The 19739-nt window shown below is 38.9% G+C and overlaps 1 protein-coding gene across 1 annotated transcript in view; it reads right to left on the bottom strand.

Annotated features, from left to right (window-relative positions):
* The window catches only part of Lnpep (leucyl and cystinyl aminopeptidase), an 89428-nt gene that overhangs the window by 40906 nt on the left and 28783 nt on the right, over nucleotides 1-19739 (bottom strand). Inside the window, exons 2-3 of the mRNA XM_021186305.3 lie at nucleotides 3573-4413; nucleotides 112-250 (exon numbers count right to left, since the gene is read on the bottom strand). Coding sequence (XP_021041964.1) covers nucleotides 112-250; nucleotides 3573-4413 — 980 coding nt within the window. The remainder of the gene's footprint in view (nucleotides 1-111; nucleotides 251-3572; nucleotides 4414-19739) is intronic.

The following is a 19739-nucleotide window of genomic DNA, read 5'->3' as shown; positions in this document are numbered from 1 at the left end:
GAAAGAATATATACATGTATGTTTCTAAATATCCCTACCAATAGTGAAGAGGAATCCAACTGATCTGAGATAAGAGATCTACCCAAACACTGCACCTTCACGCCCCAGTACCTTAGGCATATTTGATAACGCAGTATGGTGCTCATTCCTTGTGATCTTGATGATAAATGTGGCCTTAAATGCTGGTTCATCAAAACAAGGAAAAGCAGATCTTGCTGCCAGAGGTTCAAATTGAGTTGCTGCAAAGTACCTAAAAATAAATGCAAATTTGGTCCAATAGTTAGAGTGCCTACTAGACAGGGCATCCCACCAAGGACTAGGGCTATGAAGAAAAAAATACATTACAATTCCAGCCTCTAAAAGACCTACTATTAACTAAGGGGGTTGAGGGGGGCGGGGAGAGCAGAGGCCTAGAGGGGGCAGAATCTTCTTGCAGGCTTCAAATTGTATTTCTAACAGTGGAAGCACATTAGTGGGATCAAATGGTGTGAAACAAATTCTTCTGCAGGTGAAGACACTATAAAGAAACTAGTACCCAGCCTGAATGGGTCCTTGAATATCAAGTACACTTGATAAAGCACAGAATTGAAGAGTACACTTGAGAAAGACGGCAGCATAAGGAAAGAAGGCAATACGCGTCTACAAGCTGGAGCAGCTGCTAAGTGCAGTGGGATTCACCAACGTAGAGGCTTGAGTTTCTGATAGAAGTCCATAGGATTGTCATTAGCAACTACTAAACAGCTGGGTTCGCAACACTGAATCTCAAATCTACAATATGCATTTTCATGAAAATAGAAAAACCAGTTGTTCTTTAATAGCATTCTGCTTTCCTTTTTCCTTTTTAGAGATGAACAGAAATGGTCCTGCATGTGAAAATCACAAAAAGAAGCAGGGGCTAATGGTAGATTTTCACTCAGGAGAAAGTGATTTCCACTCGAAGACTACATAAGCAGAGTAACGGGGCAAGTGAGAGTCCTCTCTTATGCCAGCTTCTATGCTATTCACAGGCACTGTGGACACAGCACCCTCTGTGCTAGACTACACTTTTAGAAGATAAGCAGAAAAGAGAGCTTTGAATTTGGGGTCTACATTTATTAACTCCATGACTCTGTCAAGTCTGTAACCTACATCTCCGTTTTATATGTTACATATTATGGTTGACACAGGTTTCCCTGAACCAAGCTTAGGGTTTTGTCAGAATTCAGGAAAACTTTACAATAAAACTAACAAAACCACCTAGGTATACTACCTAGGTGGTTCTACATTGATGCTTACTACTAGTACTAGGTAACTACAACTCTCTCCACACGTAAAGTCATTATGTCTTTCCTGATAAGCATAGGCCCAGTAAAAGCAGAGTGAACTTCATCTGATAACCATGCTATTTCTAAAGTTCATTCCTTTTATTCATCCACTGCCAACATTTTCACCTGGTAAACAGAATAGGATAAAGTCTAATTATATCCCTACTACTCACATTAGAGAGGCCTATTTACAGACAAAAATTATATCATAATGTTCTTCTCTTTGTTTGAGACTGAATCTTAAATAGCTCAAATTGGCCTCATACTCACCATGTTACAGACAGACAGACAGACAGACAGACACACACACACACACACACACATGCCCCTTGACCTCCTTGATCTTCCTGCCTCTACCTCCCAAGTGCTGGGACTGCAACTGCATTCCTCATGCCTGACTATAGATCCTAAGATTCTATGTCATTGTTCAAGCAATATAACAACTATCTCACACAAGTCTATGAGAAGTCTACAGTTTGAAGACAATTACAATATCTTCTCTATTGTGAAATTTGATACCTATTCTTTCCTTGTGACTATGTTTGCTTTCAGAAACACTTGCTAAGCACGTATATCCTCAAGTCAGGACAGGAATTAGCTGGGAGGTGAGTAAGAGAATCTTAAGCACTGGCAAAAACAGTGTGCAAAAGAAACGAAGTATGAACTGGGGAAGTGGTTCAATACAATGGAAAGGTCTGAGTTCCCTCTCTGCTCCCTGACAGTCCTGGCAGACTATTATTATTTTATAATAGTAATTTATAAGCACTTTCATCCTTGGCTATTATGAATATATTAGTATTTCTTCGTGAATTTGACAGGGTAGAAGATTAAAGAAACATAAGATGTTCTAAGCAGTTTCTAGTATTTCAGTTCCCAATGAATACTGACTGCTGTTATGCTTAGTTGTAGGAATAGAGTGTTCAACATGACAGGAGAATAGGGGCTGTGAGAGAAAACAAAGGCCAGATAAGGAAGATCGTCAAAATGTTGGGAATAAGAACTGTAAAATGGCCGGGCGTGGTGGCTCACGACTTTAATCCCAGCACTCGGGAGGCAGAGGCAGGTGGATTTCTGAGTTCGAGGCCAGCCTGGTCTACAAAGTGAGTTCCAGGACAGCCAGGGCTATACAGAGAAACCCTGTCTTGAAAAACAAAAAACAAACAAAAAAACCAACAACAACAACAAAAAAAGAACTGTAAAATGTTTGTACATCGAAGGTGACCATGAGCACCTCTAGCGGAAACAAGTGCAAAGATAAAAATAGGCATAGATTATGTTGGCAGCAGTGTGGAAAGGAGGTAAAGTTTCCTGACCACAAGCAGTGTCTCTTCAAAGCATTTACAGACATTGTGATTTTCCAGGCAACAAGAGCATTGGTGGTATGTGGTAAGAATAGCTGCCTTTCAAGCAAGAAAAAATGCATCCCCCTAATTACTCTATCAATTTAAATATTTAATTATAGTGGGGCCAATATAAAAGTTTCCAGCAAAATTGAAAAAACATACAACATTGCTTAGGATTAATAATTTTCAGACATCCTGAAGGTAAGAATGATCTAAACTTGTATGTACTCTCAAGATAGACAATCATGTGGGTACTTCACTTTAAGAGGCAAATAAATGAACTTACATTCTGTTCATTTTAAACTCTCAGTTTAAGATACTATTTTAATTTCTCTATTTCTTAGTTTCAAGGGCCCACATTTTTCTAACATAACTCAACCCAGCTCATGCCTAGAATTTACACATCTACACTAAAAATCACTGAATTCTACTACACAGTATTAATTTTTCTAACTAGGTAGCACTAGGTCCAAAGATTTCGGGGAAATAATCAGATTAGACGAGATAACTCTGGGGCTTCTCTTAGAGTTCTGCTTGCAATTTTAGAGATTCCATACTCAAACTGACATTTTAAAAAGCTAACCAGTAAAGATTAAGGACATTAAGAAGGATATACATAGGCATATTTCATTCTCTCTTTCTCCAACTCACTAAGTACCTCCTTAAATCCTGCCTGCAAGTAGATTAGCCCATTCCCCTCACTCCTTACAGCTTCATGGAAGGATGGCAATATTCACCTTATAAAGCATGAAAAGCTCAAAAGAAGTATATTCTCCCATATTACCATTCTACTTTACATATAACTTCGTAAATTTGAAACTTCTGAATTTAAAATATCTATGGTGTAGACAAAGGGTCCTATTTGCATTGCAAAAGTTACATGCAGCAGAGCACAGAACAAGAACCATTTCAGAGTTTTACATACTTTTTCTCATTACTTTTATCTGTGTAGGTGATGCCATAAAACCCATAATAAGAGTTAGATATATTTGCTGAATACTCTATCTTCAGGGTATAATTGTGTCCTGTTAGGAGAGGTTCAGGGGCAACAACGGCGATTTGTTCATGATATGGATATTCCAGAATTTCAACTTGTTTTTCTTGACTTGAAACTGCTGACATAAATGTCACTCTTGAAATATTATGTCCTGTGCTATGGAGAATGATATCCCGTGTGTCTTGAAGAGCCTGAAGTGTAATTGTCACAGAACCCCTGAATGTCATTGAGGTTAGGTTTGGATGTAGGCTAAGTTCATAGCATAGAGGAATAATGGCAGTGGGAAGCCTAATTTGAGCCCATGGGAACACTTTCCCGTTTGTAGCAACTGGCTGGATGAGTTCTGCTGACTGGTTTGTTTTGTGGCAGCCTTCTTTGGTAAAGGTACATCTAGGCAGTAGATAAATCACCATGATTACAGAGACCGCAACCACAATGACAAAAACACAGATCACTAAGGTCCTGGCAGAGGGTACTGAACAAGTCCCATCTGGACTCTGCCTGTAGCCTGCTGCACTGTTCCGAAGGCCCGAGCTTCTGTTCATGAAGGACATGCCGAGCAGCTTTGCAGATGACTCATAATCCTCTTCATCCTCATCCATCTCATGCTCACCAAGACCGCGCACCAGAAGCCTCGAACCTCGGGGCTCATATTCAACTTCATCAGGTTCCAGAGGATGTAAACAAGGTTCTTTGGCTAAATCTACCACATCTGGTTCTTCTTCAAACATGCTGTTTTCAATCATGTTCCTTGGAAGCTGAAGTCGATCTACAAAATTAAGAAATAAAGATAAGACAGAAGTAGGGGAGAGCTCATAATACAATGTTTCTTGAAAACACCAAATTTAGTGTATTTTTAATCACTTGAGGATTTTTTTAAACACTAAGTTTTATTTCCATTTCAATGCTATTTGAATTAAATAAAGGTTTTATGGTATTCTTGAATTACTCATTATAAACCCAAGTATATATTTAAAAAAGCACAGTACAATCGCGAACCAAAACTAACAACAACAAAATAAAAACTATTAAGAGGGTATAAAGCTAATTGTTTTTCTAGTTCTATTCTATCACTGATTTCTCACTGCTGGTGGTCACTGAGTGCATAAAAATATATCCAATGGTGGAAAAGGTTGGTGACTGTACCTCTATTGAAGCTTACTGAGCTGTATAAAGGCTTGAGGCCTGGATCATTTTGGTATGCAAAATATATTTTTTTCTTTTTTAATAATTAAAGTATATTAATTTTTTTAAACAGCTGTGACTTCATAGTACTTTCCTTAATACAGTCCTACCCAACATTCTGGGTCCCTGGCTTGACTTTAGAAGATATTACTTGGCCATCTCTAACTGAGTCTGTCCCTAAACAGCTAGGAGTAAGTGGGGCCCAAAAGGAAAGGATGACACCCAGTGTCTTACGTCTGGGTCTGGACACCTATAATTCTTGGCCAAATACTGTAAAACCAGGTTGTGGGTCTCTTTCCTGTGTCCCATTCTCCCTCAGGCAAATCATAAACTGCTCTGCCTACTTCTAGGCTTAAAAGGTAACTCCTCAAGAGAATGGGCTATTTGTTGGGTAAGATGGTGGGTACGACTGTATTAAGGAAACTACTATGAAATCACACTGTTTTTTTTTTTTTTGTTAAATATGCATATACATACACACACACACACACACACACACACACATACAAGAGAAGGATGTTTCTGGCCCAATGCAAAATAAAAGCAGAAAATATCTTATGAAGTTTTGGTAAGCAAGAAACAGTAACACAGACAAAAAACTTAAAAAACAGGTCAACTACAGTTCAAACACCTGCTTTTTCACCTTCCTGTAGCATTCACAAGAACAACAGCTTCCATCTTTAAAAACAGAACAGACACCATGAGTGTCAGCATATCTTAAGGCAGGGAAGTAGTGGGAGCTTTCTAAGCTAGACCCCCCCCCCCCATACTTGTCAAGAATCACTGAAGAAAGGTCTGAAGAAGCAAAGGGGAAAATAATACTACATATCTCTCAGTAACTCAGAATTAGGATATTCAATATTTTACATTAAAAATCACACCTTTTAAGGGATTTCAAGAGTTTAAAAAATTGAAGTCATCTTTAATTTGTTCTCACAAGGTACTTTACAGTTAATTCTAATCTTCACAAGAGTTCTATAAAGTAACAAAATTAACTTTAAGGCATGAAAAAACAAACATAAATGGATTAATTTAATTTTAAAGTTATACAGGTATTGAATTGTACATTTTAACCCAGATGTAAAACAATTTATTCAAATTTTAATCTTCTCATTAATGTAATGCATCTTCTGACTCATGCTAATTTAATGAAAGGGAAGAGCTTTTAACAATTTGGTATCTGGTAATGAAATTTAAAATATTATTTCATCATCAGTAGACATAACTGACATTAATTAACATACAGGAAAACTCAATAAAGAATAAAAAAAAACTCAATAAAGAATAAATAGTGGTAACTCATAACTCACAAAATAAATGCACACTACTCATATTAAAGTTTACAACTGCTACTCAAAGTGCAGAATGAAGACCACAGTACCCGTATTACATCCCATCTTCTTACAAAAGCAGACTCCTTCCCTTCCAGGCAGGAATTTCAGGAGATTACCCAGTGATCTGCATGCATGTCAGAGCACTGATGGAATCCTACAGGCACCAACCACACTATTCCTAGATGTGCTCAGACCATCCAGACTGTCTTACCCTGAGAACAAGTCAGGTGAAATCTCTCCCTGACAGGCCTTTTTTTACTTAGTTCCTCTGCCTGGATGTCATGATTTCCTCTTCCTTCATTCAGTCTAGTAAACATCTGTTATTGTGTAACTAAACTCACTAGGACATTGTCAAGAAAACTCATTTTCTTTTAAGAGTTAACTATCATTCGTACTTTTGTGCACTTCTGATTTAGAGAGAAAAGAAACTGGAGTAAGATGGCCAACCATTTTCTACTTCTCCATTATGAAATTGGTAAAAATTATGCTACTGAGAAGTACTTAAAGAAATTAGGACATTCAATACTCAATCTCCTTAGTCATCAGGAAAATGCCAATCAAAACTAACCCTGAGATTCTACCTTATACCAATCAGAATGGCTAGGATCAAAAACTTAGCTGATTCTGGTGAAGATGTGGAGAAAGAGGAACACTCCTTCATTGCTGGTGGGATTGCAAACTGATACAGCCACTCTGGAAATCAATCTAGTGTTTCCTCAGAAAACTGGAAATAGTTCTACCTGAAGACTCAGTACTCCTGGGCATATACCCAAAAGATGCTCATATAACATATAACAAGGACACATGCTCCACTATGTTCATAGCAGCCTTATTTATAATAGCCAGCAGCTGGAAAGAACCCAGATGTCCCTCAACAGAGGAATGGATACAGAAAATGTGGTACATTTACACACATTTTGAAATGGAGTACTACTACAAATGGAGTACTCAACTATGGATCACTCAACCTTTCTTCAGTGATTCTTGACAAGTATGTGGGGGGGGTCTAGCTTAGAAAGCCCCCACTACTTCCCTGCCTTAAGATATGCTGACACTCATGGTGTTTGTTCTGTTTTTAAAGATGGAAACTGTTGTTCTTGTGAATGCTACAGGAGGGTGAAAAATACTCAACTATGGATGGGAGAAGGGGAGGGGAGAGGAAAGTGGGGGAGGGGAGCAGGACCAGGTATGGGAAGAGATAGAAGTCCAGAGAGCCAGGAGAACAAATAGAAATAAGTAGGGGGGTGGGGGTGGGGGGGTGGGGTGGTGGTGGTTGGGGATGGGTAGGGGGGGCATAAGGGGAGGATGGTGAACTTGGGGAACCACTAGAAAACGTCCCATCCTCCAGGGATGAAAGAGGCTTCCATGACCCAAAGGGGATTACATAAACCAAAATATCCAACAGCAGGGAGATAGAACTTGAAGAGACCACCTCCAGTGGATAGGCACAACCCTCAGTGGAGGGATGGGGCCACCCTCCCATCTCATACTTTTTAATCCAGAATTGTCCCTGTCTAAAGGAAAGGCAGAGACAAAAATGAAGCAGAGACTAAAGGAAAAACCAACCAGAGACCACTCTACCATGGGTTCCATCTCATCTGTAGACAGCAAACACTGACATTATTGCTGATGCCAAGTTGTGCTTGCAGACAAGAGTCTGGTATGGCCATCCTCTGAGAGTCTCTGCCAGCATCTGACTAAGACAGATGCAGATACTGACAGCTCAGAATTGGACTGAGCCCTGGGACACCAATGGAAGAGTTAGGGGAAGGGCAGAAGGACCTGAAGGGGATTGCAACTCCAGGAAGAACAACAGTATCAATTAACAGGACCCCTCAGAGCTCCCAGGGACTAAACCATCAACCAAAGAGTATACATGGGCGGGTCCATGGCTCTAGCTATATATGTACCAGAGGACTATCTTTTCTGCCATCAGTGGGAAGGGAGGTGCTTGGTCCTGTCGAGGCTTGATGCCCTAAAGAAGGGGGATGCTAGAGAGGTAACTCGGGTGTGGGTATGTGGGTAGGAGAGCACCCTCTTAGAGACAAAGGGGAGGGGGATGAGGTAGGGGGTTCGTGGAGGGGAGACTAGGAAGGGGGTAATATTTGAAATGTAAACAAATAGAATGAATAATAAATTAAAAAATAAAAATATCTATTTGAATAAAACTTCTACTCATTTATAGGTGTGGATTTAGCAAGTAGCCACCTGCCCACTCCCTGTCAATGGTATGTGTAGAGAACAGTAGTTACAATCTCTTGGTTGCTTCCAATATTGTTCCCATTGCCTTGTGATGGTTGGTTTCAATGGATATTTTGGGGTTGTATTAATTACTGCTCTAATGTTGTGATCAATGTCAAGAACAAAATCAATTTGAAGAAATGGTTGGGGTTTTGGCTTAGGATCCAGAGGGTTGAGTCTACTTTAGCTGGTAATATTGTATGACATGCCTACAGAAAAAGGAAGAGAAAGAGAAAGGGAGCAGGAAGTGGGATGAGGCTGTAAACCCAAAGCATACCACAGTGATGTACTTTCTCCAGCAAGGTTCAATCGCATAAAGGTTCCATAACCACCCAAAGAGCACCACCATACGGGGACTGAATGTTCAAACAGGGAAGCCCATGGGTGTCACTTCTTACTCATACCATTTCATTCATGCAATCTCACACTGAAATATTATTCAAAATTGTTTGTAAGCCCTTAATAAATTCTTAACCTTTCTGATGTGTTTGGGCTCCTATGAGAGATGAAATTATGCTCCTTAAGCATCTTGCTCACCCTATGCTTGATGCAATCATGAGCTCTAGTCAGCATGGCTTACTCAGTAAAAGTGTCTCATTGGGTAATATTAGTGCTTAACATTAGGGCATTCCCACTCATCTACTAGGATCCATCAGAACTTTTTGAGTCTGAATGTTGTCTTAAGGTTTCTATTGCTGTGATAAAACACCACATTTAAAGGAACTTGGGAAGGAAGGTGTTTAGCTTACAACTCTGAGGTCACACTCCATCACTGAGAGAAGTCAGAGCAGAAACCTGAAAGGAGAAGCAATGGAAGAGTGCTGCTCACTGGCTCCATCTTCCGGGCTTGTTCAGTGATTTTAGAACCACCTGCCCAGGGTAGCACTAGCCACAATGGGCCCTCTCATATCAATCATCAATCAAGAAAATACCCTACAGACTTGCCTACCGCCCAATCCTATGGAAGCATTTTTTTTTTTTATTATGATTCTTTCTTCCCAGATGACCATACCTTGTGACAAGTTGACATTAAAAAAAAAAAAAAAAAAAAAAAGACTGCTTAGCTATGACCTGTTTAAAGCCAAGGAATATTCAACAGTTGATTATTTGCCCTGTCTTCATTAAATTTAAGAATTGGCCAGGCAGCACTCTGCCAAAATGCAAATAACTTATTTTTATAATTAAACCTCATCAAATTAATATTTACATAAAACGTTACCCATCCAGTAGTAAAGCACACCAAACTAACTGCTATATTTTACTGAATATTAGAAGAACACAGTTTTGATCTACATAATCATCTTTATCTAAATACCAACCTGATGGAACCTACTTTTAATACAGGCCAGTCAAAAGACATTACTTTAAACCTGGTTTGTTTGTTTTCGAAATGTCTTGAATCTTATATCAATACAATTTAATTTTAGCATGATTATAAGGTTACTCTATACTGGTATTGGGTTTATTCCTTCTTTTAAAAAAACACCAAATTCCTATATCAATTCCCTCCCCTTTCCAAAAATAAAAGAAACCAAAAAGAAAGTGAAGTTTAGCCGGGAGTGGTGGTGCACGCCTTTAATCCCAGCACTCGGGAGGCAGAGGCAGGCGGATTTCTGAGTTCGAGGCCAGCCTGGTCTACAAAGTGAGCTCCAGGACAGCCAGAGCTATAAAGAGAAACCCTGTCTCGAAAAACCAAAAAAAAAAAAAAAAAAAAAAAAAAAAAAAAAAAAGAAAGTGAAGTTTTCTGAGTACATATATAAACAGTAAAGGCATGATTTAATTCGCAACTATCAAGTCCTACAAATTCATGTTGGCCAGGAAAATGAAAGGAAGGGAAATCAGACCCTGAGATTAAGAATACGGGTTTTCAAGTTTGTCTTTCTGCAGTTTTCTTCATCTCTTTCTGACCCTCTCTGCCCCCGCCCTATGAAAGAAAGCAGTAAGCACAGCACATGGGCCATGATATATTTAATGTTTGCCAGATAGCTGCTTAAAAATGTTTAACTAGCAGCATAAAATAGAGGTTACAGTTTCATTTTCAGATGAATGTTTGAATCTTGGCTCTTACTGACTTATTCTTTTAGTCTCAAGTCTCCATACCAAAAATGTAGACACCATGCTTTTATAAGACTGCATTAGGACTATGGTAGCAAGTCTTGGGCTCAAAAGAACAATGCAGACAGATGATTAAAATTAAAAATTACTAAATCATAATTTAAGTCACACAGTAGCTGAAACCACTGAAAGGGAAGCAAGTCAGAGAGTATCAGTTTCTAAGTGGGGGTAGAGGAAGATGGAGAGCCCAGGAAAGTAAGACAGAACAGATGAGCAAATCAGGAGAGTAGCATGCCCAAACCAACAGTTTTCACATGGTTTTATACGGAATAGGACTGACAGTAAATGTATGTAAAAGATCAGGTAAAACCAGGGCTAGAAATCTTCCCCCCGTCCCAGTCCCTGTATTTGGCAACTAAAAATTAGGAACTTTGGCAAGATGGGCTTTTGGTGGGAAGATGGGAATGCAAGCCATATTCCAATTTCCCAAGGAAACAATGAGCAAGGTACAGGCTGTTTTATTGAAGAAAAACACAGGAATAATGTTTAAAAAAAATATATGGTGTAGGTAGGAAAGTGAAATCCTTTGTTTTTGTTAGTGTGTGTTTAAGGTGGAAGAAGCAACTTAAACATGATTTGGTATGGGAAAGGAAAAATAAAATGAGGAGGTGGAGGAAGTGCTGAGGGAAACACAGGGACAGCATCTCAGAGGACTCAAGAGAGAGAAAAACCCAGGAAGGTGATCATGACTGAGCCTGGAGGGCTGGAAGATGATCATGACTGAGCCTGGAGGGCTGGAAGTGAGGACTGAGAAGCATCACATCCCAGAGGAGATTCACAGACAACCTCAGGGACCTCTGTGAAAGGAGATACAAGTCTAGACGCCCAGCACAACATGCAAGAATGGAAAAGGCAAAGATATCTGAGGAGAATAATAAAAGATAGGTCCCATAAAAGAGGACCAGAGAGCTCTGACTCACAAACAGGGTACAGATGAAGTATTCACATAGCCCTATGCTTACCAGCCCAGGCCTTAAGAGGAAAAAAAATGTGTATTTTACCACAATTAAAATAGAAAAATAGACAAAAACGAAAACAAATAAGAAACAAATCGTGACTGCTGAGCTTCAGAAGCAGGAGGATATAATAAGAGGCCAAGGCAGTGTTTGAGGTGAGCAGGGGTTGCTCGCAAGAGAATGATTAACAGAGGGGCAAACCATGATAAAGAACATAGCAAGAGACGTGCGCTAAAAGAAGCAAGCTTTCCACAAATACAATCCCTTTAAAAGGCTATCTCATGTTCTCAGATAATGAAATATGTATTTTTAAATTAACATGATAAAGTCCCCCCAAAAGCATAATCGAAACAAATTTTCTTGGGAGATACAAGGCTTGCTATATTTAAATGAAGCTATAATAATAAATAACCATTGTTTTGCTTCTGAGACCACTCCCACATGATCTACTGATATAAAACCAAATGCTGTAAACAGAAAAGCATTTACATCATGTATTCTAGACTATCTCCAGTTGGAAACTCCATTCATGTTCTTTTAACCCAATGTGCTTCTTTCTTGGAAAAGAAAGTATATGGCTGCAGACATAAAGCATAAAGATCATGGAGAAATTATTCTGCCATGGGGGAACCAGGATTGACTTTTCCAAGCTGAGTGGCAGCGGCTGGCATACACTTCTTGGTCTTGCTATTTCTAAGGCTGAGGTAGGAAGATCCCCCAGGGATAGAAAGTTAGCATAGGAAACACAGCAAGATCGTATAGAAAGAAGGAAAAAAAAATGAGGAAGAGTTGGAGGGATATCTATATATATGTACATACATACATATACGTGTGTATGTGTGTATATGTATGTATATGTAACTGCTCTTGTTAAAGTTCATTTCAACACATTAAAATTGCTGTGCAAATCAGACATAACTTGTTGGTATTATGCAGTTTTGTTTTTGTTTTTTGGGGGGTTTTCGAGACAGGGTTTCTCTGTGTAGCCTTGGCTATCCTGGAACTCACTTTGTAGACCAGGCTGGCCTCGAACTCAGAAATCTGCCTGCCTCTGCCTCCCGAGTGCGGGGATTAAAGGTGTGCGCCACCACGCCGGGAGGTATTACGCAGTTTTAGTTTAGTTAGTTTAGTACAAGATTATACCTAATCATCTGCACAAATGATACAAGTATTTTCACATATTAGACCAACAGACAAATCAAGGATGTGACCTCTAAAAGAAAAAAGAAGTGAATATGGATATAAATTTAGGACAGGTAATTATATTGATCCATTTCTGACTCAGGGCAAGACCATCACTGCCTCCAGGCCAGACTGTTGATAACTACTATAAGCCCCTACTGCAGGTGTTTCAGAACACTGTGATGTTGAACCACTGCTTGACTGCCCACCAGAAACCTCACTTCCGTAAAAAGCAGTTCCTTGAAGTGCCTCTAGACAGTTTCTCTTTGCTGTCTTGTTCACTGCAGTCTACCACAGTATAGCTAATAAAGTGTACTTCTGCATTTTCCTTTCTTGGTGAATTCTTTCTCTATCTAAATGACAAAACTGTGACCTTTATTCTACATAGTACTGAGCCTCAAATAACTCTACTTCTCTGCTTTGGGACCATTTTCTAATAGTAGAATGACAGCTGGAGTCCAAAGAGAACAGGGTGGGCATACAAAGACTGTAGCAAGAGAGAAAAGGAGCCAAGTGCAAGGGGCCACATAGGCTTGTGCAGAATTTCCTGAGAGTCCTTTGTCAAATGCAGCACATATCAGCACAGGCCCATAATAGAGAGGGAACAATATCCCTGAAAGGAAACAGAAGTACCAGAGGTCAAGCAATGTAGGGAAGTGCCAACAGTACAACCTAGTCCCAGCAAGAACTCGGTAATACCTTTGGCATCAATTTGAAACACTAGGGAACAGAAGTAAAATTCTCAAGTAACGTCTACTGTATAAGCCCTATGGAAATCCACAAAAGAAAAATAATTTGAAAATGAGTCTTGAGCAGGTAGCAAGTCCTGAGAATCGTCCAAGGATAAAACCAAGCCTATAACCAGGTGAACAGAAATTAAGCTTCCTTTAAAATACCAACACTCCATGAGGGAAAAAACAAAACAAAAGACAAACAAACAAACAAAACAAAAAACAAACAAACAAAAAACCCTCTACACTATTTCTTCAGTATTGTCCAAATGTAATTAGAAAATCACTGGTCATTCAATTACACAAGAAAATATGACTCATAAGAAATCAAAAGTCAGTTGCTACACTTAATGCAGCTACTGTAAATATGTCCCAAAACATAAAGGAAAGGGGCTTAAAACAGTAAAACATAATTCTATGTGAACAGAATTTTACCAGAAAAACTGAAACTATATAAAAGGGACCAGAGGACAGGGAAATGGGTCAATAAGTAAGAATACTTGCTACAAAAACATAAAGACCTGGGTTTAAATCTCCAGTACCCAAGTAAAATAGGTGGGTGTCATCCCGCATTCCTGTAACCCCAGCACTAGGCAGAGAAGACAGGCTGAACCCTGACAGCCTAGCAAAAACTGTGGGCATCAGGTCAATGAAAGACCTTGTCTGAAAGGAACAAGGCAGGAAGCAACAGGGACACATAGCATCTTCCTCTGGCCTCTGTACATGCCCATATGTACACATCTGCTTCATCTCACACACACACACACACACAGGGAGAGGGAGAGGGAGAGGGAGAGGGAGAGGGAGAGGGAGAGGGAGAGGGGAGAGGGAGAGGGAGAGGGAGAGGGAGAGGGAGAGGGAGAGGGAGAGGGAGAAGAAGACTTTTAGAGCAGATGTCTTAAAATGAACAAAAATAATATCAGACCTATCAGATATCTAGGAAGGAAGAAATAACATTTGTCCATAATTTCCTTAAAAGAAAATGTTTAAAGTAAGAAATAACATTGTAGATATTTGTAAAATATGTAAATAAAAGCTACAAGAGGGATGTTGGGAAAAGAAGTGGGGTGATGGCAGAAATATGGAAGAAGCTGAATAAGAATTAAAGTGTGAAATGAGGAGGACAAATGAGTTATTTCAAGAAAAGAAGCAGGAAACAAAAAGGGTTAAATGTAAAATGTGAAGTTATTGAATGTACTCTGTACATAGACTTCAGTAAGTTAAAAATGAATCCTATTGGCTGGAACAAAACTGGAAAAAATCCATGAGATGTATAATTATAGAATATAAAATACTAAAATTAGGGAATATAAAGTAAAAATTAGAAAATACTAAAGAGAGAAAATAAGTTACTAACAAAATGCTCATTGACCCAAAAGATACAATGTAAGAGAAATAAGAGGGAAAAAATGCAATATAAGAAACAAAAGTAAAGGGTAAATGAAAATATGATAAAATGGTAAGGTCAACCTCATATACAATTAAGCTAATTTTAAACATTAAATTTGGAACTAAATTCAACTAAATGCTGTTGGTAAGGCATATTTTAAATTTAAAGACACAGACAAGTTAACTGCATAGAAATTTTATAATCTTAAAATTCAATAATGTTACATGCCCTTCTTAGTTATGCGGATACTTAATTACAGAGTTCCCAAATCCATCAGGAAAATGAAATTCAAAACAGCAAAAGAATTATCAATCATCATGGCTGAAGAATCTATCACCTATATAATTCACAGGGCAAGAAGACAAGTCACAGAAGTACTGACAGGGCTATTAGCTAATTCTACTGAACTGACATTGTACTGGCTAGTTTTGTGTCAACTTGACACAGCTGGAGTTATCACAGAGAAAGGAGCTTCAGTTGAGGAAATGCCTCCATGAGATCCAACTGTAAGGCATTTTCTCAATTAGTGATCAAGGGGGAAAGGTCCCTTGTGGGTGGGATCATCTCTGGGCTGGTAGTCTTGGGTTCTATAAGAGAGCAGGCTGAGCAAGCCAGGGGAAGCAAGCCAGTAAGGAACATCCCTCCATGGCCTCTGCATCAGCTCCTGCTTCCTGCCCTGCTTGAGTTCCAGTCCTGACTTCCTTCAGTGATGAACAGCAGTATGGAAATGTAAGCCAAACCCTTTCCTCCCCAACTTGCTTCTTGGTCATGATGTTTGTGCAGGAATAGAAACCCTGACTAAGACAGACATCTACTGAGCTAATTCTACAGAACTTTGAGGCAAACAAATGCAGAATACACATGAACCACTTAGCAAGATGGAATAAAATAAGTATCAGTACATTTCAGAAATCTATATACTTGATATTATTGCTGGTGGAAACAGTGGTGGTGGTGGTGGTGGTGTTAGGGATTAAACACAGAACCTCATAAATGCTAAGCAAAGGCTCTACCACTAAGCTACATCTTATAATGGAAACAATTAAAAACTCAAGCAGCAAATTTCTAGATATTTGGAAAAATAAAATTCTAAACAATCACTTGTCAAAGATACCACAAGTAATTTAGAAAACATTTAAAGCAAATAATAAAAGCATAAAATTCCTAGGTTTTTTTTAATGCCTAGAAAAATGTTCAAAACTAGTTAACAGAACTTTTCATTCCAAGGAGCTCAAAAAACCTAGTAAATCAAATATTAGTAATTAGAAGAGGAAATAAAGAAAGAGCAGAAACCGGTGAAATACAAAACAGAAAACAACAGGAAGTCAAAGCAAAGCATGCCACTGAGAGGCAAGGCAAGCAGGGCCCTGCTTCTAAATCCTACAAACTGACCTAAAAGTCCAAACATCTCAAGTACTGTGCAGCAACAAGGCAAATCAGAAGTTCTAGGTCAGAGACAGCATTTGCCCTTCTCTCAAAGCATCTGGCAAACAGAACCAGCTAGTGGCACTGCCATACACCCAAGCCAAGAAAGTACACCTCCCACCCTCCTATCTCCCACTCTCTCCATCTATCTCTGTATTTTAACTTTTGTAACTTTTTATTGCGTAAAAGGAAACTGTGTTCCAGTACATTTAAAAGTTTTAACTGGGTAGTTTTGAATATGAAAAGTGAAAGGGACTCTGTGATGGTTTGTATATTTTTGGGCCAGGGAGTGGCACCATTTGGAGGTGTGGCCTTGATGGAATAGGTGTGACCTGGTTGGAGTAGGTGTGTCACTGTGGTGTGGGCTTAAGATCCTCACCCTAGTTGCCTGGAAGTCAGTCTTCCACTAGCAGTCTTTGGATGAAGACATAGAACTCTCAGCTCCTCCTGCACCATGCCTGCCTGGACACTGCCATGCTCCCACCTTGATGATAATGGACTGAACCTCTGAACCTGTAAGCCAGCCCCAAGTAAATGTTTTTTATAAGACTTGCCTTGGTCATGGTGTCTGTCCACAGCAGTAAAATCCTAACTAAGACAGGCTCCTTTGTATGCATCTGTTTTAAAATTCTTACTTCATTTGGTAACCACAACTCTTAGGCCCATTTTGCAAATATATGACCATCCTACATAGAAGTTTATGATACAGCTATGTGTAATAATCTTCATAGCTAGTATCTTTGCTCTGAATCTTAGAGACACACTGTTCAAGCTGATACATAAGCTAACTAAATCAGATCTTGTTTCAGCTGAGCTTTTAGAATTCCACAAAGCACATGCCATGCATAGTGCTCATCCACTCGATGGACTGAGGCCACAGGTGTTCCAGACATTGATTTCTCTGAAGGTCTCTGCAGGGTGCATGGCTGCCACAGCCCCTCCTCGCTTCCTACTCCAGCTCTTACTCTCCTCATACCATACATCCTCCTTCTTCAGCAGTTATACTAGTGCAATATTTTTTTCATATCTCTGGTTTCTTTTAAAAATCAATCCAACTAACTGTAGAATGTCTTTCTGTGGCCAGTTCTCTTCTACTGCCTAAATGAGCATAACATAAAATACAAAATACATAGTTCATAGGAAGAAAAGGGTATAAATACTATGGCAAAGAACTGTTACAGGCCCTAAAAGTTGATAACCATGATTTCCACAGATAGTACTGTCACATAATCCACTTTACCTTTACAGTAAACCTTCTGCTCAATCAAGGAAAAGCAACTTGACTTTTAGTAAACATCACATTATTATTTTAAATTAGTCCTGCCAACTTGAAAGATTATCCAGCATGGGCTTACTTCCTGGTAACCACTGTACATGGAGTTTTGTTTATAATTAGATGTGCAGTGCTAATTATACCCGCAGTCCTCCCAGTGTTCTATGGAGGATACAGGGAGAGTCAAAAGATTCATTCCAGAATCATGAGTCACCTCCCTCCCCACAATTCATACCACAAACCACCTGTCAAACTGGGACACTGGAAACTGTACAGGGAACTTGTCTATATGGCAAGTTTAGGGTTTAGAGTTAAACTTTTAGAGTTTAGGGCAGAATATAAGTTCCAAGTCTACACTGTATTTAGTTCTAGCATAATGAGCATACTTTAAAAATTGAAGGAAGTAAAATTAATAAAATTCCAAGGACTAGTTTACTCTGTAGAACAGGAAGTTTTTCTATGTAAACTGTACTTAAACATTTTGCTTCACTCACAGATAATTATTTGAGGGAAAGAGACAGGTCATTTGCCTTGTTAAATGCTGTGCCCAAAAGAGGAGAAGCCTGCAATAACACCTGAAATAAAAGTAGCACCCAACACATTAAAATTAAGTCATAATTATTGAAGGTGACACATGAAGTCCCAACAACCACATGGTGGCTCACAACCATCTGTAATGGGATCTGATGTCCTCTTCTGGTGTGTCTGAAGACAGCTACAGTGTACATACATATAATAATAAATAAATCTTTTAAAAAAAGACCCTAGGGATCAGGTGTACCTAAAGCTAAGCTCATTTGCCTTTACACAACTAAACAGGTAATTTGCAGCTATAGTCTTACAACTATAATTTGCAAGAAGACAATTTAACTTTACATACTTTTCAGACTTTTCTGGTTAAAATAACCTAAAGGGAAACATTACACAGAAACCAAGTATAATTTACCAATCTGATATATTGATTCAATAAAGTTTCTACCATTTGCAAATTATCTATTGTATTTGTTTTTGTTTTGTGTTTTGTTTTTTGTGGTTTTTTTTGTTTTTTTTTTTTTTTTTTTTTTGGTTTTTTGAGACAGGGTTTCTCTTTATAGCTCTGGCTGTCTGGAGCTCACTTTGTAGACCAGGCTGGCCTCGAACTCAGAAATCCGCCTGCCTCTGCCTCCCGAGTGCGGGGATTAAAGGTGTGCGACACCACGCTTATCTATTGTATTACATGAAGAGCCTATTCACAATTTCTATTTTCTGTAGTTTTGTATACTATGGGCAAAAATTAATACTTCTATACTAGAGAGAGAAGCACAAAGATGAATTCCTAGTTGGTTTAACTTTGCAGCTATGAAACATGTTTTAAGCACCAATGTTGGAAAGCATTTGAGATGAAAAAAAGAAAGTCTGCAAGAGAACTGCAGGACACAAAGAGTCCGTGCCTGGAAGCTCTACAAAGAGAACATAAAAAATCAAGGGTAGAGGCAAGAAACATAAGCAGCATATTGCAGTCCTTAACAGAAACCAACAGAAGAGAAAAAAAAATGAAAAATAATTTCCTATAGAAAAAGGAAGAAAGTTCTCTTCCTGGACAAACAGCCACCAACAGATCCATATACAAAACAAAAGTTTAGCCAATTAGCCAACATAGCAACTATGTCTGAATATTTTAATCTATAAATAAAATGTTAAGAGAAGATTTTTTCTTTATAGTTTACATTTTCACTAGCTTTTCAAAACTTCTCTTTAACATGCTCTCAACACAAAAAAACTCAGCTTGGCTAAGTTACACCTATTGATGAGCTTATACCAGAGGATTCTTAAATTCATCTCATCAATACCTATCAAGGTCTAAAATGTTTTTCACCAAGTCCACCAAAGAAAAGTATCAATTACACAGGGCTATACATTACAAACACACAAAGAAATGATACATAACTTTTAAAAAGCCTCCAAGATGGCTCTGTGTGTAATAATGCTTGCTGAACAAGCATGCCAACCTGTTTAATCCCCAGAACCTATAGGATTCAGTGGGTACAAAAGGATGGGTACAGTGGCACATCTGTGGCAGGTAGATAAATCTACCAGAAGCTGGTGGGTCAGCTAGCCTATACTACACAGCCCAAAAGAGCCTGCCTCAATAGAGGACAGAGATCAGTGAGTCCTCAACCTGTCCTCTAAACTCCACACTGACACTGTGGTACATGCACAGCTGCATTCACACACATATCATACACAATGCTCATACTTTCACACAAACAAAATGATAATAAGT

This window comes from Mus caroli, unplaced genomic scaffold (assembly GCF_978045245.1).
Source record: "Mus caroli unplaced genomic scaffold, Mus_caroli_1 scaffold_18, whole genome shotgun sequence".
In the NCBI taxonomy this organism is placed as follows: domain Eukaryota; kingdom Metazoa; phylum Chordata; class Mammalia; order Rodentia; family Muridae; genus Mus; species Mus caroli.
The sequence above is the reverse complement of the archived record's forward strand: the minus strand, read 5'-3'. Positions and strand labels throughout refer to the sequence as shown.